This window comes from Brachyhypopomus gauderio, chromosome 14 (assembly GCF_052324685.1).
Source record: "Brachyhypopomus gauderio isolate BG-103 chromosome 14, BGAUD_0.2, whole genome shotgun sequence".
Classification (NCBI taxonomy): Eukaryota; Metazoa; Chordata; class Actinopteri; order Gymnotiformes; family Hypopomidae; genus Brachyhypopomus; species Brachyhypopomus gauderio.
This window is the reverse complement of record NC_135224.1, coordinates 2,422,833-2,445,332: the sequence shown is the minus strand read 5'-3', so window position 1 is coordinate 2,445,332 and position 22,500 is coordinate 2,422,833. Positions and strand designations below refer to the sequence as shown.

Here is a 22,500-nt window from a genome sequence, read left to right as displayed (position 1 = left end):
ACCCCCAAACACACACTCACATCCCCAAACACACACACACACACACACACACACACACACACACACACACACACACACACACACACACACACCCCCAAACACACACACACCCCCAAACACACACACACACACACACACACACACACACACACACACACACACACACACACATTCACACACATTCTCACACACACACACACACACACACACACACACACACACACACACACACACACACACACACACACACACACACTCAAACACATGCAGGCACTCCCACATAAAACAACACATACAGAGGCAATGTTTGAAATGTGTATTTGTGCATTTGGGTAAATCAGTTTCTATATCTCATATAAGCCCGTCAGCCATTGGGCGTTTCTAATACCTGAGTTTTTATGTGTTGATTTGTTTTTAACCGTGGACTTTGGCTTGTTGAGTAGATCATTAAGGCAGTCAGGAGAGTGTGTGTGCAGTCAGGAGAGAGTGTGTGCAGTCAGGAGAGTGTGTGTGTAGTCAGGAGAGTGAGTACAGTCAGGAGAGAGTGTGTGTAGTCAGGAGAGTGTGTGTAGTCAGGAGAGTGTGTGTAGTTAGGAGTGTGTGTGTAGTCAGGAGAGTGTGTGTGCAGTCAGGAGAGTGTGTGTGCAGTCAGGAGAGTGTGTGTGTAGTCAGGAGAGTGTGTGTGTAGTCAGGAGAGTGTGTGTAGTCAGGAGAGTGTGTGTGCAGTCAGGAAAAGACACATGGAGGCTCTTTATTATGCTGACATGTTACACTGAGGGAATCTTCTTATCGTATTAATCAGGTTCAGGCAACAGTTAAACAATAAGAGAACAATATGACCCCATTAACATCTGAGAGCACTCTGCAGGACACAGATAAATCCTTCTGCTACGGGTGTGTGTGTGTGTGTGTGTGTGTGTGTGTAAATATCCTCCCATGTAATAATAGGTTTTGCTGGCGGTGTGGAGATAGGGTGGCCTTTATTATTGCTGAAGCTGTCACCTCTTTATCCTGGGAATGAAATGAGTCTCTGTGTTGACTCACCTCCCCATTGAAGAAGCAGTAGAAGACGGACACGAAGAATCCCTGAAAAAGACGAGAGCGCACTGTTAACCCTAGACAGCAACTGCTTTAGACGCTAATCACCCCAACGCTTCAGACGCTAATCACCCCAACACTTCAGACGCTAATCACCCCAACACTTCAGACGCTAATCACCCCAACGCTTCAGACGCTAATCACCCCAACGCTTCAGACGCTAATTACCCCAACGCTTCAGACGCTAATCACCCCAACGCTTCAGATGCTAAGCACCCCAACGCTTCAGACGCTAATCACCCCAACACTTCAGACGCTAATCACCCCAACACTTCAGACGCTAATCACCCCAACGCTTCAGACGCTAATTACCCCAACGCTTCAGACGCTAATCACCCCACTGCTGCAGACGCTAATCACCCCAACACTTCAGACGCTAATCACCCCACTGCTGCAGACACTAATCACCCCAACACTTCAGACACTAATCACCCCGTTTCAGACACTAATCACTCCGTTTCAGACACTAATCACCCCACTGCTTGAGACACTAATCACCCCACTGCTGCAGACACTAATCACCCCAACACTTCAGACACTAATCACCCTGTTTCAGACACTAATCACTCCGTTTAAGACACTAATCACCCCACTGCTTGAGACACTAATCACCCCACTGTTCAGACACTAATCACCCCACTGTGTCAGACACTAATCACCCCACTGTGTCAGACACTAATCACCCCACTGTGTCAGACACTAATCACCCCACTGTGTCAGACACTAATCACCCCACTGTGTCAGACACTAATCACCCCACTGCATCAGACACTAATCACCCCACTGCATCAGACACTAATCACCCCACTGTGTCAGGTGCTTCTCTCTGTGGCACCCTGCTGCACATCTGTACACACAGAGGTGAAGTTCTGTTCAGCTAAACTATTTTACTTCCTCAGATGTGGAGACGCAGATTGTGGGGCTTATCTGGAGAGGAGAACGTCGTTCCTGAGCTGCTGTGTAATGAGGACACTCAGCTCGAGGACACAAATGCAGCTTCAGCTTTGTTCAGAGGGTTCAGCTTATTTACTAACGGAAGGATGACTGAACTACCAAAGGATGCTGGGATACAGTGTTGGAGGTGGGAAACCTGACTGATATTAGGAACAAACTCGGCTATGAGAAAGCAGACAGACTCCAAAACCTAGGGTGAAAGAGAGCAGGTGACCCTCTGCATCAGGGCTGAGACGCTGAAGAGCTGCTCTCCTGAACAGGCGTTACTAAAACTACACAATCTGGATCTTCACGCAGACTCTGCTGTCCTGAACATGCGTTACTAAACCTACACAATCTGGATCTTCACGCAGACTGCTCTCCTGAAGCGTGGAACACAAGGCTGATGTTCCTCGTTTATAAGATTAGAACCAAATTTGACCTCTGCAACTTCCATGGCGGGAGGGTTTTCTGCTGTATAATGAACAGGTCTTCCTTACTTTGAGTAAAAGCCAAACTGAATTTTTACCAAATCATTACAGTAAGACCATATTTACACCCCACACACAGTGATCAAACTGAACATCCACCGAAATCTCAGTAAAATATTGACACGTTTTGTTGATTTCAAAAAAGCTTTTTATATCCAGTTCTAAAATGTGGTGTAAAAAGTACAGTTTGGCGTCACCTGTTCCTGAGACTGACTAACCTGTGTCAGCTGGTCCTGAGACTAACCTACTCAACCCAACACACAACAGTTTCAGTCCAGCACTGTTGTCCCCAGGCCAATCAGAGTTACAAAAGTATTAGACAATGCATCAATGCCCACCAGGAACTCTGGGACAATGACACAACAAGCCAATCTAATTTACAGACCTATCGGGCCCTAAACAGAGAATACGAATGAGCAGGATGAGAGACAACAATCTGGCCCAAGGAGTCAGCACAAACATTCCTGTAGCACCTCTCACTCCAAACTGTGTACCAGGTTGTTAGCATCTGAGCGACATACACACTCCACACTAACATACTGACCGCACCTCTCATAATAGAACAACCACCTTTATCCTTTTAATACATCTGTTGTTATTTCTGTTACTTTGTTTATTATACTTCATTGTAACTTAATTTTCATTAATTTCTTATTATTTTATTTTGATACTAATGACAATCATCAAGTTCAATTTGACACCTGTCAAATTGTTTAGCAAAACAATACCGGGGGGAGAGGGAGACAGATAGAGAGAGAGAGAGAGAGAGAGAGAGAGAGAGAGAGAGAGAGAGAGAGAGAGAGAGAGAGAAAGAAAGAGAGAGGGAGAGAGAGAAAGAAAGAGAGAGAGGGTGAGAGAGAGGGGGAGAGAGAGAAAGAAAGAGAGAGAGAGGGTGAGATGGTGAGATAAAGCAAGAGTAATAGCGAGAGAAAAAGTTATTTTGCAAAATGTTATGAATATTATTCTGCAGCATTATCAATACACAACTTCTAAAATACACAACAGAACACAGTCAGATTGGATTCTTACCAAACCTATCAATCAGACCACATTTTCACCTTCCATACTCTAATCAAATATGTACACCAATATAAATCTAGAATATCTGCCTGTTTTGTGGATTTCTAAAGGACCTTGGACTCCAACATCTATACCAACCAATCAGCTACTTCACTCCACCATTCTCCACTCTCTCCAACATCTATAACAACCAATCAGCTACTTCACTCCACCATTCTCCACCCTCTCCAACATCTATACCAACCAATCTGCTACTTCACTACATCATTCTCCACCCTCTCCAACATCTATACCAACCAATCAGCTACTTCACTCCACCATTCTCCACCCTCTCCAACATCTATACCAACCAATCAGCTACTTCACTCCACAAACTACATCCCCCAGTCTCAGTTTACACGACTACATGATTTCTTGATCTGGTTCTTCTGTCTCCAACAGATGAAGCTCTATGTCAGCACCTAGACACACTACACCTGTTCTGTCACACCTGGGCCCTATTATCTAGTAAAATCAAGATGTCACGGAAATCAGTCTAACAATTAGAACAACCAAAATCCAGCAGACTTAATATTATAAATATCTTAGCATGGAAATCAGTTTATTTGCTTTCCTATGCATCCTATGTGATTAAAATAACTGTTCAATTTTAATTGATTGTTCAGTTCACATTGTTCACAATTTCCAATCCAATTCAGAACTCACAGCATTATTGAGCAGTGAAGTCTAGGGTCCACTAACCAACCATGAGTTCAGAAAACAGGACAAACACCCACTAAACCCTGCACACAGAGTTCTGTAAGAGTTTACTCAGACTCCACAACCTCACCAAACACCACGTGCAGGGCAGAATCAGGCCCAAAACCCCCCACTACTCCACATTCAAAACAGTCATCACATTCTGGAATCGCCTCATAAACACTAATCCCAACACTAATCCCAACATTAATCCCAACATTAATCCCAACTCCTACTGTTTCAAAGCTCTAAACAGCCAAGAGATAAATACTGGAACAAGCTCTCAGCTGTCAGTATACCAATCTATAATGACAGCTTCACAATCAGATTCCTATTTGGCAACCCCAGGGAGCTGAGAAGGCGTCTGAGCTGCAGGGCCATTATTACCCACGTACCCCTCTCACCACCAGACTACTGCACCCTTCAGGACGGCCTCTTTAAAATCACTGGCTAACATAATGTGAAGCTCAAAAGCTGCCCTCACAGCACCCTTTACTCTGAATGTGTGCCTATCTTTAGAGCTTTTCTGTCCCCTATGGTTTTAAGTGTCAGGGCAGTTCAGTTTGTCCTACTAACACAGAGGCGATCCACTTTCCTTAGTAATGCTTTTCCATATAATACATAATGAGTATACTGGAATCTTTCTCTGTCTGTCTCTCTCTCTGTCTCTCCCTTTCCCTCTATCTTTCTTGCCCTTCTCCCTCTCTCTGTCTCTCTCTCTCTCTCCCCTTCTCCCTTTCTCTTTCAGTGTAATCAGGACAGGACTAGCATTTAAGAGAAATAGCTGATTAGTCTGTTTGGAGAGTGGTGGAGACTACTCTTTGTGAAACTACATTTTTCACCAGGCTAGAGAATTTGACAAGCTGGAGAAAACCTTTATAATCAGACAGTTTATAATCAGACCCTTTAGAATTAGCCCCTCTACAATCAACTGACATCAGCAGTGCCATCAGATTATGGGAGGTATTTCCTGCCAATAATAAAACTAAAATGAAAACACTAAAATGAAAATGAAAATACCGTTTTGCCATTTCTTTTTCCATACATGTGTGAAAATATTATGACAAAATTAAAAATAAAATGAAATCACTTAATTTGCAATTTAATTTTTCACTCGAGCACGGGTCATATGTGACAAATATAAAATGAAAATTAAAAAGGAGGATTGGCGCTACCTGCTGGTGATTTTCTTTTTCATTTTCCACTTTTCATTTTCTTTTTCCACTTTTCATTTTCGTTTTCAACTTCACCAGCATGCAAATACATGTAAATGAACAGTAGGCGGAGCTACAACTACAGTACCTCCCGTGAAATCCAGAGAGGGCAGCACAAGCGACATGGCTGACGTTTTACTAGAAACGGCAAATGAGATTGTGAGGTTGGCGAATTGCCAGATTATATATTGCTTAGATGTGAAGTAATCTAGTAGGTTAATAGTGTTGTATGTCGGAATATATGTGAAGTGGTAGAACGCTTAGGGTCTGGATCGGGGACCATGGAAAACCGCTCAGTGCGAGGTCGGCCTAGGTTGGATGGACGTTGCCGAAGAGACGACGCTGAAGTTGGTTACTTATTCGCAGTTTCAGATTCGTTTGGCTACTTATTCGCAGCTCCTTATTCGGTTCACGATGCGTGTTTACTGCGCACTTTGTTTAAAAAAGATAGATTAAACAAACGAGCATAGGAGGCTAGGAGCATACATTAAGAGGTTATTGTTTCCCATACTGATTTTGTGAATGTAGAAAAAAATATTAAAATATAAGGAAAGCATTCCTTTTTGTAAAATGGTTTATATTTCAAGTCGTTACAATTGTATGTAATTTGTACATGATTATGGAATTCGTCAGTATTTCTAACGTAAGGAAACATATTCTTCGATTTGAAAACTAAAAACACAGAAATGCTGTTCTAGAACACAAATCAATCGGAAGAAGATATACAAGCACACAACATGGTATATTGAGCAGTGAACGAATTTACAGGGGAAGGTTCAGAGGCTTATTGAATGCCTTATTTATAGTGGACCAGATAAATAACAAATGAATCATAAAGAACAGGTCGCTCCCTAAGAGAAACCTGATTTTAGCCTGAGCTACATAATTTTATACCTCAAATCTAACTGGAAACATGGCATATTGAGTAGTTAAGCACACAGGTGAAATGGTTCCAGACCCTAAGCGTTCTACCACTTCACATATATTCCGACATACAACACTATTAACCTGCAAGATTACTTCACATCTAAGCAATATATAATCTGGCAATTCGCCAACCTCACAATCTCATTTGCCGTTTCTAGTAAAACGTCAGCCATGTCGCTTGTGCTGCCCTCTCTGGATTTCACGGGAGGTACTGTAGTTGTAGCTCCGCCTACTGTTCATTTACATGTATTTGCATGCTGGTGAAGTTGAAAACGAAAATGAAAAGAGGAAAAAGAAAATGAAAAATGGAAAATGAAAAAGAAAATCACCAGCAGGTAGCGCCAATCCTCCTTTTTAATTTTCATTTTATATTTGTCACATATGACCCGTGCTCGAGTGAAAAATTAAATAGCAAATTAAGTGATTTCATTTTATTTTTAATTTTGTCATAATATTTTCACACATGTATGGAAAAAGAAATGGCAAAACGGTATTTTCATTTTCATTTTAGTGTTTTCATTTTAGTTTTATTATTGGCAGGAAATACCTCCCATAATCAGATTGCAGATCAGAAGTTAAGGATCTGAATGAAAATCCTTAATGGCAATGTAAAAGAGCCCAGTGGTCTTAATCTGAGATAATCTGTAAAATAAACTGGAAATTTCAGAATTTCATCAGACGTTTAGAGCGAGAGTGCAGGGAACTCTTACCTGAAAAGACTGCAGGAAGGAGTTGAAATAAATGAAGACTATCTGAGAGATGTCGCCCTCCCCAGGATTCACGAAGAACAGCATGTATGTAATACCCAGCAGGGGCAGCAGGACTAGGGTGGCTTTTACAGCTTTCCTAGAGAGAGAGAGAGATAGAGATAGTGAGACAGAGAGACAGAGATAGTGAGACAGGGATATTGAGACAGAGAGAGAGAGACAGAGGAGGGGAAGAGATACATAATTAAATTACTCAATGCAATTAAAGGACTAAGACTTATGAAGAATAACACTATACAAACACTTGTGAAGGATAATACTGTACAAACACTTATGAAGGATAATACTACAAACACTTGTGAAGGATAACACTATACAAACACTTGTGAAGGATAATACTACAAACACTTATGAAGGATAACACTATACAAACACTTATGAAGGATAACACTATACAAACACTTATGAAGGATAACACTGTATAAACACTTATGAAGGATAACACTACAAACACTTATGAAGGATAACACTATACAAACACTTATGAAGGATAACACTACAAACACTTATGAAGGATAACACTATACAAACACTTATCAAGGATAACACTACAAACACTTATGAAGGATAACACTATACAAACACTTATGAAGGATAACACTACAAACACGTATGAAGGATAACACTATACAAACACTTATCAAGGATAACACTATACAAACACTTATGAAGGATAACACTATACAAACACTTATGAAGGATAACACTATACAAACACTTGTCAAAGATAATACTGCACAAACACTTATGAAGGATAATACTACAAACACTTATGAAGGATAATACTGTACAAACACTTATGAAGGATAAAATTTACATTTATGATTTGGGCATTTATCAGACGCTCTGATCCAGAGCGACTTACGAAGTGCTTTGCCATCTGTTCACAGAATGCATCCTAGATTGCACAGTAGATGGGTGAGAATTCAAGATCCCCTTAAATTATCTCTATATAAAATGACTTTGGGTTTGTAGTGTAACTGTGATTGGGACACAGCCCTGGTCTGTGTAGTCCCGGTGAGAACACAGCTCCCTGGTCTGTGTAGTCCCCTGCTCTGTGTAGTCCCGGTGAGAACACAGCCCCCTGGTCTGTGTAGTCCCGGTGAGAACACAGCCCCCTGGTCTGTGTAGTCCCGGTGAGAACACAGCCCTCTGGTCTTGTGTAGTCCCGGTGAGAACACAGCCCTCTGGTCTGTGTAGTCCCGGTGAGAACACAGCCCCCTGGTCTGTGTAGTCCCGGTGAGAACACAGCCCTCTGGTCTGTGTAGTCCCGGTGAGAACACAGCCCTCTGGTCTTGTGTAGTCCCGGTGAGAACACAGCCCTCTGGTCTGTGCCATTACCTTCGATTACCCTCCCCCCTCCCCAGTGACAGATGATGACTCGGGTAGTGAAGCCAGGCAGCAAATCAAGCTGCTTAGCAAGGCTGACAGCTACACCCTCTCAAGCAGAGTGCCTCTCCGCCTGCTACGTCACCTCACCACTCCCATCCCCAAGTGCCTGACAGCACAACAGCAAATCATTTGCTCCTACAACAGGTACCGTCACCACCAGCAGCTCAACATCCCCGGCTGTGGCCCAAATGCTGAGTGAGCTTTGGGCTGACGTCCAAAGGAAACACACTATCTAGAGTGCAGGGTTACTGTGTATGATGACATCACCACATGGCCCCGCCCCTAGTCCACAGAACCTCAGTCCAATCATATGGCCACACCCCCCCAAGCATAGCCCCACCCCCTAGTCCAGAGCTGTTCATTCATTCTTCTACAGTTCTGCACATCTTTGCATTTAACGTCCACAATGTCTATGTGCTGTATTCTGGAGCAAGAGGATTGTAGCAAGAACATGTGGCCATGCATGTGTGTGTGTGTGTGTGTGTGTGTGTGTGTGTGTGTGTGTGTGTGTGTGTGTGTGTGTGTGTGTGTGTGTGTGCGTGCGTGTTTGAGTGCGTGTGTGTGTGTGTGTGTGTGTGTGTGTGTGTGTGTGTGTGTGTGTGTGTGTGTGCGTGCGTGTGTGTGTGCGTGTGTGTGTGTGTGTGTGTGCATGTGTGCGTGCGTGAGGGTGTGTGTGTGTGCGTGTGTGTCACACACTGCAGTCAGTAATGTGGTTCCATCCTCCATCTGCTGGATAACACACACTGATCCAGATGAACATCTGCTCTCAACTCAGGCCTGCAGTGTCTGAGCAGAGGACATGCAGCCACCGAGATGAAGATACTGAAGACTCTGGGACCATTCTACAGAGGACATGTCTCAGCTCTGAGCTGAAGAGGACACACAGTGTGCACATGCCACAGGTTACAGGGTAGACCGTAGAGGGTAGAGGGTAAAGGGTAAAGGGCAGAGGACAGATTGTAGAGGGTAAAGGGTAGAGGGCAGATTGTAGAGGGTAAAGGGTAGAGGGCAGATTGTAGAGGGTAGATCAGGCGTACTCAACTAAATTTGTCCGCGGTCCAATTTTGGCAGATACCTGTGCCCTGAGGTCCGGTGCGGCGGGGGGTGGCGAACGTAAGTTGTTGAGCGGGGGGGGGGGGGGGGGGGGGGGGGGGGGGGGGGGGTACGGTGCGCGAACGGTGGAGGCGTTTATACTTTCGCGAGCGTCACTGCAGTGTTCTCCGAAACGATAGGCGTTTTGTCCGAAACGATATGTGGTAGAAACACCCCTCAAAACAGGGGAATGAACATTTACCTGACCAATTTTAATGTTGCTATATGTTTCAGGTTTGAAAAGTGCTGGAATTTAGGTTAAAGTACTTTAAAATGCTTGAAATTGTAACTACTTGGTTTCACAACAAATAGCTGTCTGACTGAATAGTTCTCTTGTATTAGGTTAACAAATACGAGCCTCTTGTAATTCCAGGACGAAACATGAGAGAACGTGAAGACGTGAAGATTGGGCGTTTTTTAAATAAACAACCATTAAATAATGTGATAAAAAGCGAATTATTTCGAGTATATGTATAAATATTTAACTTAATTATGTTTAACATGCTGGGAAATATTGAAATGGACCTTGAAAGTGACGTACAAGTGCTTTAATTCCACCTTATAAAGGTGTATGAACCCTGAAAACGTGACTTTGTTCATTGCGCTGAAGCGCGGCGCAAAGTTACAAAATTCGAGAGATGCACGACCTCTCGAACCGACAGCGCGCGAGACACTCGCGCACACGCGGAGCCACAGCGATTACGTCATTTTCGCGAAGCGTCAACCAGGCAGGCTTGTTGTTGAGCGGGGGTGGCGAACGTAAGTTTTTGCGCGGGGGTGGCAAACGGAACACTCGTGACGGAGTGTTTTTTCAATAGCCCTGAAATAAATGCTACGGTTTTGTTTTGGTCCGTATCCAGTTAATCAGGAATGAGATTGGGTCCGGACAGGACTGCGTTCGGGTCCGGATCCGGACCGCGGTCCGCCAGTTGAGTACCCCTGGGGTAGATGGTAAAGGGTAGAGGGTAGATGGTAAAGGGCAGATGGTAAAGGGTAGAGAGTAGAAGGTAGAGGGTAGAGGGTAAAGGGTAGAGGGCAGATTGTAGAGGGTAGATGGTAAAGGGTAGATGGTAGATGGTAGATGGTAAAGGGTAGAGAGTAGAAGGTAGAGGGTAAAGGGTAAAGGGTAGAGGACAGATTTTAGAGGGTAAAGGGTAGAGGGTAGAGGGTAAAGGGTAGATGGTAGAGGGTAGAGGGCAAAGGGCAGATGGTAAAGGGTAGAGGGTAAAGGGTAGAGGGCAGTACCTGGACTGGCGCACTCATACATGCTCTCCTGGGGCATTTAATGTGGCTTATATCCACCACACTTTCAATTTAGCTTGACTCAAATCATTTTCACTCAGTTCAACTCAGTTTAACTTGGTTCATTTTGTTGTTGACCACAGACCAGACCACAGACCAGACCACAGACCAGATCACAGACCAGACCACAAACCAGACCGCAGACCAGACCGCAGACCAGACCGCAGACCAGACCACAGACCAGACCACAGACCAGATCACAGACCAGATCACAAACCAGACAGCAGACCAGACCGCAGACTAGACCACAGACCAGACCGCAGACCAGACCGCAGACCAGACCACAAACCAGACCGCAGACCAGACCGCAGACCAGACCACAAACCAGACAGCAGACCAGACCGCAGACCAGATCGCAGACCAGACCGCAGACTAGACCACAGACCAGACCGCAGACCAAACCACAGACCAGACCGCAGACCAAACCACAGACCAGACCGCAGACTAAACCACAGACCAGACCGCAGACCAGACCACAGACTACAGACCAGACCGCAGACCAGACCGCAGACCAGACCACAGACCAGACCACAGTTGTCCTCGCCGGCGCTGCTACCAGCCGAACGCCTCAGCTAAGTATAGTGAAGTCCTGATGACCATGGTGTGCCCAGAGTGCCCGACCAGGACTGAGACCACCAGCCTACATGGAGCCCTCTACCAGCAGGGGGCGTACTTGTTTACTATGTGAGAATGCTTCCCTCTCCTGCATAGATTAACCAGAACAATAAAAGAACCAGCAGCGGTGGCCTTTTGCAGTATTGATCTCCTGTAGGGTTTCAGCTCGGAGATGCTGGCTGTGAGCCACACTCATAGCTACTGACATGGCAACACCATGCATGTATCCAAGCAACCGGCTGTAGAAAACGTAGATTTAGCCAGCTGATGTACCCACCAGTCCTGCGACTATCATTTACATGAAAGGAAAGAATGTTGCTTACCTGAACTTACCTGTGTCTTATTTCAAAACAGTTATTGTATCTGTTCAGGTTTATCTTGTCTGTTTCCAAAAACACTTAAGCTATCAAACATATACTGTCTAATTCCAGACACACATTTGTGTGTCTTACCTGTGCAGTCTGATTTCTGATATATATATGTGTCTTACCTGTATAGTCTGATTTCTAATATAAATGGGTCTTACCTGTACAGTCTAATTTCTAATATACAGTACATATAGTCTATGTCTTATGTGTACAGTCTGATATACAGTACATTTGTCTTATATGTACAGTCTGATTTCTGATGCACGTTTGTCTTACCTGTATAGTCTGATTTCGGATATACATTTGTCTTATGTGTACAGTCTGATGTCTGATGCACGTTTGTCTTACCTGTACAGTCTGATGTCTGATGTACGTTTGTCTTACCTGTACAGTCTGATTGTCTTACCTGTACTGTATTGTTTCAGATGTGGTGGAGGCTCGAAGTTTGGTCATGAGAATCCGCACTATGTTGAAAAGGAACACAAAGTTGATCTAAATTGAAAAAAAGGAAAAGTGAGAAAATGAAGATTGCAGAACAATGTTTCCACGGTAACTTCACCCTCTAGGGCAGGACATACATAACCAGGCTGTGAGTACAACTATGATAACCATCACATTTCTGCACTTTAAACATACAGAGATATCAGCTATTTTACACCATCAGAATCAAAATCAGAATCTTCATTGTCATTATACCAGGTATAACGAAATTAAGGTGCTTTACTTGTGGTGTAGAGTGTTTAAAATATTTTAAATAGACTATAAATTACAGTAATTTACAAGAAAGTTTTTAACAAATAACAAATAGCTTTAGAAGCAAAGGTCTCTACAAGACCAACTTGTAACAACAAGAAGCAAATGGGAATAATCAACAATTACAAGTTATTTAGTGTCCAAATAGCAGTAGGGTAAAAGCTGTTTCTGAGCCAATTACAACGTACATTAAATACTACATGCAAATATGCTATGACTTCTTGTGTATATTTTATTTGAATATATTATCTAAATTATTATTCAGGTATAGCCTGCAAAGCATTAAACATCTGACATCAGGTTATCTGGACTTTATTTGCATATTTCTTTCAGTTTGAATGCTGAATGTGTGAGTGAGCTGAGGTTCGCTGAGGTTCTCTGGGTTCTCTGGGTTCTCTGGATTCACTGAGGTTCTCTGGATTCACTGAGGTTCTCTGAGGTTATCTGGGTTCTCTGAGGTTCTCTGGGTTCTCTGAGGTTCTCTGGGTTCTCTGAGGTTCTCTGGATTCACTGAGGTTCTCTGGGTTCTCTGAGGTTCTCTGGGTTCTCTGAGGTTCTCTGGATTCACTGAGGTTCTCTGGGTTCTCTGAGGTTCTCTGGGTTCTCTGAGGTTCTCTGGGTTCTCTGAGGTTCTCTGGGTTCTCTGGGTTCTCTGGATTCACTGAGGTTCTCTGGGTTCTCTGGGTTCTCTGGATTCACTGAGGTTCTCTGGGTTCTCTGAGGTTCTCTGAGGATCTCTATGTTTGAGTGTGCACTTTTAGGCATATGTGATAACCATTCATGATGGGAAACCTGGCACAGTCACTGTTATATACTGGGTTAACACTATTTAACACTATTACAGTATATACTATAAGGATATTCACTAATGAAGGAACCACAACAATCATACTTACAAGAAGAACCACGATGACTGGTCCTTGATAAATGTAATCGATGTATTTCCCAGGTTCTTTTCCAAACCAGCATCTAAAAGTGATCAAAGCAACAGAAGACTGTAGACACATTATATGTGAAAAGGTTCATTTTGTAGGAAGATTTTTTGTACAGTGTGTATAGATTCTGTGGTAGTGGGTGGAGTTAAAACTAGATTGTTGTGGAATAGTTGTAAGTGAACGTGAACGTGGTCTCTGGATCATTTGGTGGTGTGCCTCGTCTTTCATGTTGTACCTTACACGTACAGTATCAATAAGTTTCAGATGTGCACATATTCGCTTTACTGGAAGTCAAAGGAAAGCATTATATCTCAGAAGAACCTTTCTTGGTAGAGGAACTGTTTCCTCTGGATAGTGGCTCCTGTGTGTAGCTCTAATTCCCTCAGACACATCCTTCCCTATATGCTCTATTTAATGTCCTGAGGAGTGACATCATGATAAACAGGAAGTGACATCATGAGAAACAGGGCATGCAGGACTCTGTAATTACAGAGAATCAACCTGAGAAGCTCATTTCTCATCTCATCTGCTCCAACATTAAAAACAACTTCCACAGTAGCGATTCTGAAGAGCACTGACTTATGAATTGTGGTAATTAGACGTTATCACTATCTCCAGCTGCAAAGCTGTAACCCATGTGGGATTTTATTTGTTCCTCATAGACATGCAATTTTTAGTCAACCAATGCAACAAAACATGACGTATGTTTAACTACAAAATGTGTGTGTGTGTGTGTGTGTGTGTGTGTGCGTGTGTGTGTGCCTGCGAGAAGCAGAGAGAGACAGAAAGATGGCATCCTACACGTTACACTTACATGTTCGTAAATAATGAATAGATACACCACTAGCGCTGATGCTGGCATGTGGATGACACACACTAATGATGTATTGATACACATATGGATCTCAGAAATTCTGCTTCTCGTGCACATCATTTTTGTTTATACTGATGAACATGGAGACAATGTAGAATCAGGACGTCTGTTCTCATGGTTTAGCCAAGAGAAAACAAGCAGAGAAAAATACCCACCAGGGACTCACGGACAGGGACAGGACACTGGACCAAACAGATGTGGTGCTTGTGTGTGACTAATCTTGACCCAGTTTCAATTTGCCTTGTGAAAGTGGAATACTGATGATTGAGATCAAGCCATGGTTTCCTGCCATTTAATCATTGCCACATTCATTCGACGGCACTTGCAAAGATGTGGACAACAACTGATTTATGCTTCAAGCCTCGTTCTTTCTCCTGCAGCCCGAGCAAAATCCTGCCATTTCCCAGAAGAGGAAAACACCCACTTACTGATCGTTCTCATGGTAAAGTTTCCCAATGGCCCACGCAACAATTATTGGACATGGAATACCTGCAAAAAATGGAAGAAAACAAGACGATCAAATCTCTAATCAGGCTTCTTGCCCCCCCGATAACAGGAGAGGAGGAAACGGCCTGTGTGGGGATTTGGGTGGATGATTACACATGTGACCCGTGAGCACAAACTTAACATGAAGGTGGCTGGGTTCATCACCAATTGAATTGGCACCATGGACCTGATTGCTTCTATTAGCTCGGACAATGTGCACTGTGTTGGAGTTGTGAATGATTGCACCCTCACAAGCAGACGGAGAGGAGGAAACTCTTCCTGAAGACATGGTGGGGAGAGATAATACTAGGACAGGATCTCTTTCTAAGAACCCACTTTTCTTTCTGGGAATCTGCTCGTCCAGCCACTTTCCACAAGCTCATTTGTGATTGTTACGCACTTTATCGAGGGACGCGAGACGTGAAAAATAGCACACTGCCTCGTGCTTCTGTATCCACCTCAGGACCCAATTACCAGCACACGGGTCAGCCTGCTGCTGAAAAGGTTGGATTTATTAGAATCTACACCTTTGCCTCATAACCTCCACGTTCTTACTGTCCTTCACACACATATTAAAGGGAAATACGGTCTGGAAGCAGTGTCTGGAGAGCCGTGTTTCCAGGTCCGCTGCCTCTTTAAGAGCCAGGCGAGCGTTTGTTTCAAACTGATATCACATCTCTTACACCCGTGAAGCAGAGACAGGCAAGACGCCTCCTACAGCACTCCGTCAGGACCTTACCAGCCTCATCTCATCGAATGTCAAACCTTTTTACATAATCACTGTAATAGGTGCCAAGCTGAGGTTTCCGTGAACACTCTTCAGTACTGGATGTTACACAGGACTTCAGGTGCCTCAAATAGGGCACTCCGAATTTCTTTGCTCATACTTTAGGAATAACGAGGTGATGAAAAGGACCCCAAGAGTCTCAGGAGGAGGCTGTCAATTCTATAGCAACTCGTACCACTCAGATAACACAGATTACTTGTAAAGCCATTTTCAGACTCAAATGCAGCAGGTGCATTTGTCAGTGATTTCCCTTTATTCACATAATTCACTATAATAATTACGCAATTAGTTTAATCTTCGGTTTATGAGCAAGAATAAAAGTCCTTTGAGTCTTGGAGGACAATATAGACGTCCCTCCTCATTTAACATATCACTGGTAATTCACTGTTAACTGCCAGTGTTGAAGCCCCTAGTTAATGGTGGTTAAATGAACTCTATGTATATGTCTTCCCCCACCTTTCCCAGGGGGCCGTGCGGGTTGGCTGACAGTGTCCAAGTCCTCGTGTTGCTATGGTTTGGGTGTGAGATTAGCCAGTATCAGCACTGATTGCCTGTTGAGTGCCTGTGTATAATCTGAGCCAGGTGGCAAGTTAAAGGTTCTGATCACATGTCTGCTTCTATGTAGTCTGATACTGCATGTAGTCTGATACTGCATGTAGTCTGATACTGCATGTAGTCTCCCTGTGATGGCAGAGCTCCTAGAGTTCACAGAGATTTAATTAAGGCAAACAAAACCAAGACATCACACAGGGTCAGAAAACGAATTCACACAGCGGTGTTCAGATCTCCGACATTTCCTCGGGTGGAGATGTTGAAAGAACAATGGTGTGCATGGCAACACAAGCACAGCAGAGCGAGGTGAGTCAGTCCATCACCTAGGAGCTGGTGCATCGACACCATGGAAACTTGGGAATGTCAGGTCAGGAGAAACAAACGCCGCCTGGTGCTTACGGAGGTGTGGAAGGGTCAGGCTCACACCACTCATCTTCAGATGATAGCTCAGCTCTCAATCCATATCCAAACCTCTCGACAAGCCAACTAAGAGCAACAGTGATAGTTAAAGTCTCTGACAAAGCACAAAGACGATACCAGGGCCCCGAGGTGAGCCCACCCCCGATGTACCGTCATACATGGTGACAATCGTAACTTAATTCAACGTAACGACAAAGAGCGTATGGACAGAATGCACACTCACACCAGCTAATGAAGAGGAAGAATGCACACTCACACCAGCCGATGAAGAGGAAGACCCATTTCCGTAGCTTGTCTGTGGAGTATGTCATCACGATGGCTGTGTGAAGGTAACAGCCCTCCACGAACATCCAGAAGAAATTGGTCACCACAAAGTAATTGTAGATAGTGGTTATGAGGCAACACCAAGGCTTCGAACAGAAGAAGAAGGATTGGACATTAGGGAGCCAATCAGGATGAGGCTGTTTAGTGTCAAAATGCTACTGAGTATGTGACTGAGTATTAGTGCCTGAATAATTAAGAGTTCTGCTGGAATTGTTTGGAACTGAAACTTCAGATGACGTTGCTCATAACCACGATGAAGGTCAGGATTAAAAAGAAATCAATCAAAATAAATTAAAAGCATGGCCATGGCAACCTGCCACAAAGGCAAAAGGTGTAAATAACTGTGATTGGGCCCTTAATTAACAGAGACAGGTGTACAGAGTCACAGAACAATAAAGACATTACACAACAAATACACAAATGATGCACAATGTGACTTTTAATGCAATGCTGTTTGAGGCTGTTCATCACCGATAATGGTGACAAAAGACATCTGCACTGGAGATCTGCAGTGGAGAACTCAGTGGAGACCTCACAGTGGAGACCTCACAGTGGAGACCTCACAGTGGAGAACTCTGCCTACACACGCCATTACTAAGCAGTGCAGACTGTTCACTGAGCTGTCAGGCAGCACACTCCATAAATTCACTTCAAATACAATAATTGTTGGATCCTGTATTCTAGTAGCCCAGATACACCATATTGCCAAAGGCTTTCGCTCACCCATCCAAATAATGGGAATCAGGTGTTTCAGTCACTTCAAGGACAACATAAATCAGCTGTGGAGTGCTGAACAGGTGGGGCAGGTGTGTGGGGCAGGTGTGGGGCAGGTGTGTGGGGCAGGTGTGTGCGGCAGGTGTGGGGTAGTGTGTGTCGAAATAAAGGGTAGGGTGGTAGCCCGGCTACACTAGGACATGCAAGAGCGCTCTAAAGCAGCTAGCATAACACACTATAGAGCACTGTAAAACAGCTAGCATAACACACTATAAAGCACTGTAATGCAGCTAGCATAATGCACTTTAGAGCTGTAGAGCAGCTAGCATAATACACTTTAGAGCACTGTAAAGCAACTAACAAAACACTAAAGTGTTGTAAAGCACCTAAAGTATGTAAATGAGGTGCGACGCTTCTAGTGTTATAGAGTTGTAAAGCAGCTAGCATAACACACTTTAGAGCTGTAAAGCATCTAAAGAAGCCCACATCAGAGTGTTGTAAAGCACCTAGCATAACAAAATTTACAACGTAGGCTATAACATAACACACATAGTGTGACATAAGAACACGCTAACACACCTCATTCCGCTCATGGATGTTGTGGTCGATCAGCTGTAGCAGAAACCACATCACATTCCTCAGAATGAAGGTCGTGATTAAATTCCAGTGAATTACATTTCGAAGGCACCTGATACTCCTGGAATCAATGAGAAAAACACATAGTAAATATTATAAGGTGCCTCATGCTTGTCTATACATTAAATGCATGAATACATAAACATTTCAACAAGTTTCCCCTATATATAGTAAGCCCACAGAAAAGAATGTGATCTTTTTGGCAGAGACCTTTGCCTTATATATTTTTTATTCATAATTATAAACTATTACATACCCTTCACTTGTGAGTTACCACTAATATTATATTTTAGTCCAAGACTTAATCCATGTTCAGTAAACTGGCCCATGACTAGCAACATAGCCTACAGAAGAACTTCCAGTTCATGTTCCAGAACAACACCACTCACCAGTTGTACCATAATGTTCCATGATACTGTACCATAATACTCGGTACCTTAAAGTACCATGTACCATAATGTACCATGATACCGTACCATAATGTACCATGATACGGTACCATAATACTCGGTACCATAAAGTACCATGTACCATAATGTACCATGATACTGTACCATAATGTACCATGATACTGTACCATAATGTACCATGCTACTGTACCATAATGTATCATGTTACTGTACCATAATATACCATGATACTGTACCATAATGTACCATGCACTTTGAGACGTTTCAAGAGACACAAGTTAAGCTCCTCCCACTTAAAGGAGACACAGATTAAGCTCCTCCCCCTTAAAGGTCATTCACTGGGCAGCAATTTCCTCAACCAAGGTCACATATAACATGTTTTTTTCTTTCTTTTTCCACTGATATTATTTTCATCCTTTAGTTGCTGCAGTCCTGACCTTAAGAGTCTGCATTATAATTAGTATCATTAAGCAAATTCTAAACAAAAGCTTTCTTCTGTAAATATTGTGGACTGAAATCCATTCATGAAAATCTTGCAATGGTGAAATTGCCTGCAAAAACAAACCCCTTCTCGGTATTGTAAATGTACCTTAAGCACAAGAAGAGCACAAAGGCCACGACAAGTGCCCCCACAGATATGCAGTGTCCCAGATAGTTGATGATGAGGGCGATCTTGTAGTGCAGTGGATACCTCCTCTGGAAAGACATTAAACACAAAAGGGGAATAAATGACAGACCTGATATGTAGGCAAATCAAAACAGGTAAGCACTAATACTGTCCACTTGCCCTCTCCACACCACCAGGGGGCACTGCGTTGTTATTATAGTTTACTACTTCATTATTGCTTACAAGTGAACTAGACTTGTGTATAGACCTGTGTCTAGAAGTTTGGCTGGCAGCATAGCTTAAAAGGCCCGGACACACTAGCACAACATAAGATGACGCAGCATAAGAGCTAGCAGTTAGCCCTGTACAGCTAACACAGCTACAACTGTGTAAGGGAAACTAAACGGATCATATATAAGAGCCAACCATTTGTCTGTATCATACAAGTGTTAGGCATACTGCCATGTTATTTTACATGAGGTAAAATATGACCTGCACAGGATCGAATGCACAGGAACTGCTATTGTGTGTTTGTTTTCTTGCACACTTGTTTAGGAGGCGTGCGTGCTGGCTAGCAGTTTAACTAGAATGCATAATAATGGACATGACATCAAAAATAAGCTCTACCAGGTTCTTAATCCTGTTCTTTGACACAAAAGAAACTTTAGAAACATGCAGTACAACATTGAGAGCATCCCAAGGCTGATAGATACTGGGTGACCCGGGCTGATAGATACTGGGGGACCAAGACGATATGTGCTACCACTTCAGCAAGATCTTATCGATACTTTGCTGAATGAATGACTGAGTGTGTTAGTGGGTCAGTGGGTGAATGGGTGGGTGTGTTGGTGGGTGAATGGATGAGTGGATGAATGGAAGAGTGGATGAGTGCGTGAATGAGGATATTAGGGGAGGTGTAGGCGAGGGTGGAGATGAAAGTCTGCAGTTTAACCAGTCTTTGGCCTGAAGAATAAAGCACCTTCAGCTCTGGTAAAGTAATTAGGCCTGGGTACCAGTGTATATGGAGGTCAGGACAGTTCACTTCAGACAATTTCTTTCATTCAATACGAAAACAAGCCCTTCTGCATTCGTCCTGTTATCTGGCTTAAGCAGAGCAAAACGATTGTTCTGCTGAAACGAAGAGCTGCAGGGAGTGTCCTTCACGGCTGTGCAAGGGCACTTACCGTATATAGCTGCCCCACTGAGCTATTCAATAGTGTGCTGTATTTACAATTGCCTACGCAGGGTGCTGACCAGACGAGTCAAGGCTCCAAGTCTCCTTCAGAGTCCAGACTTAGAGGAATAACCCCGAATAATAATACTGAGCATTTTGTAGGATTCCACTTAAGATGAGCAGCCAATCAGAAAATGATTTTACGAAGAGGAGAATATAGAAAAATGGCATAAGATACATGAATGAACATGCTGATAAATCCAAATGAAGCAGCCAATCACAGACCTTCTCCTCTAGAATGGGCTCACAGCTGGAGTAGTTTATCTTGAAGGCCCATGTCCCGTTCTCCAGGCACTCTCTGTAGGCACTCCCTGTAGACCAGAACAGAACACCGCAGGCGAGGGTTATTCAAGAAGAAGCCAGTAAGATAAAGCCCAACACCATACAGATGCCCTTTGTTATATCTCTGAAGAATACGGCCCTTCTGAGTCCTGCCAAACGCATCAGTTCTGGATCTAAACACGGCAAAGAACTCGTCACATTTTCCTGTCTTGGAAAATACCATATTTCAACCATTTCAACAAATTCAACAAATTATATTTGTGAAAGAAGAAAGTTACTGATGTGCACACACACACACGCGCACACACACACACACACACACACACACACACACACACACACACACACACACACACACACACACACACACACACACTTCTCCTAAGGGTCTCTCTAAACTCTACCGTCCTGTTTTCTGTGCATTTTATTCTTTGGTTGTCCCAGAAATTTGCACTGAATGTTTACAAACCCTTCGATTTATTTATCCCTTATTACTCAGCTCTCTCTCTCTCTCTCTCTCTCTCTCTCTCTCTCTCTCTCTCTCTCTCTCTCTCTCTGTCTCTCTCTGTCTCTCTCTCTCTCTGTCTCCCTCTCTCTCTCTCTCTCTCTGTCTCTCTGTCTCTATCTGTCTCTCTCTGTCTCCCTCTCTCTGTCTCTCTCTCTCTCTCTCTCTCTGTCTCTCAGTTTTACGGTAGTTTTATGTAGTATTTCCATAAATTACTTTTAACAGGAAGTGCATCTCCCTCCAGTAAAACCTGGATACATAAATGACATTCTGACAAATCATCTGAATATTTTCATTCCATTAATGGGACGGCGGAAACCCAGAGTGCATCAGGCTCCACACGTCGGACCTGTTCTTAATCTGTGGCCCGGTGTCACAGGGGCGTTCAGGCCAGGGGACCTCTGGACTTTATGGGATTTGAAGGTGGAATATTTGTCAGTGACCCTGCAGCAGTGAGCGCAGCTACAGGTCTAAGCTCCAATCAGGGAGCAGTAGAAATGTTCCTGGCGTTCAGACAAGGTTTAAAATAATCTACAAACTCATCTGCATACAAGCACTGACTTGCCTACTGACTTGCCTAGACAACTATAAACAGGTGCCAAATCGACAAACACTTTTGGATATGTAAATAAAATATATAAATATGTATAAAACAAGCATACGCCTTATGGGTGTATGTGGAGACAGAAGATTCCTTGACTCAAGCTTTTATTCAGGTTGAAAGCAGGAAGCCAGAAGAAGAGAAGCCAGATTTATTTAAATAGCAAATGCCATGATGCTTTACAAAAAACAAACAAAAAGTAGTTAAATTCATTATAGGTAAGGTCATTAAAAATTTACAAAATAACAGTAATTAAAAACCTAGACTTGAAGAAGAATTAGATTAAAAGTTAAAGTGAAATGCAAACCAAGCACAATATCTTGGTGAGGTCTGTTCCTCTAATTCTCACACCAGACCACCTGTGAGTTCCACTCAGACCTCCCCATCGATCGCCCGGTGCCCAGCAGGGCTACAGAGGACACG

The 22,500-nt window shown here is 43.4% G+C and overlaps 1 protein-coding gene across 2 annotated transcripts in view; it reads right to left on the bottom strand.

Annotated features, from left to right (window-relative positions):
- crhr2 (corticotropin releasing hormone receptor 2) overlaps positions 1–22,500 on the bottom strand; it is a 53,737-nt gene that overhangs the window by 2,172 nt on the left and 29,065 nt on the right. For both annotated transcript variants that reach the window (XR_013120898.1, XM_076972718.1), the window contains exons 3-11: positions 20,915–21,000; positions 19,438–19,544; positions 18,382–18,499; positions 17,021–17,174; positions 14,948–15,008; positions 13,607–13,679; positions 12,364–12,449; positions 7,132–7,267; positions 1,045–1,086 (exon numbers count right to left, since the gene is read on the bottom strand). Coding sequence is in view for 1 of the 2 variants with exons in the window: in XM_076972718.1 (XP_076828833.1) it covers positions 1,045–1,086; positions 7,132–7,267; positions 12,364–12,449; positions 13,607–13,679; positions 14,948–15,008; positions 17,021–17,174; positions 18,382–18,499; positions 19,438–19,544; positions 20,915–21,000 (863 nt within the window). In the remaining variant the exon portion in view is untranslated. The remainder of the gene's footprint in view (positions 1–1,044; positions 1,087–7,131; positions 7,268–12,363; positions 12,450–13,606; positions 13,680–14,947; positions 15,009–17,020; positions 17,175–18,381; positions 18,500–19,437; positions 19,545–20,914; positions 21,001–22,500) is intronic.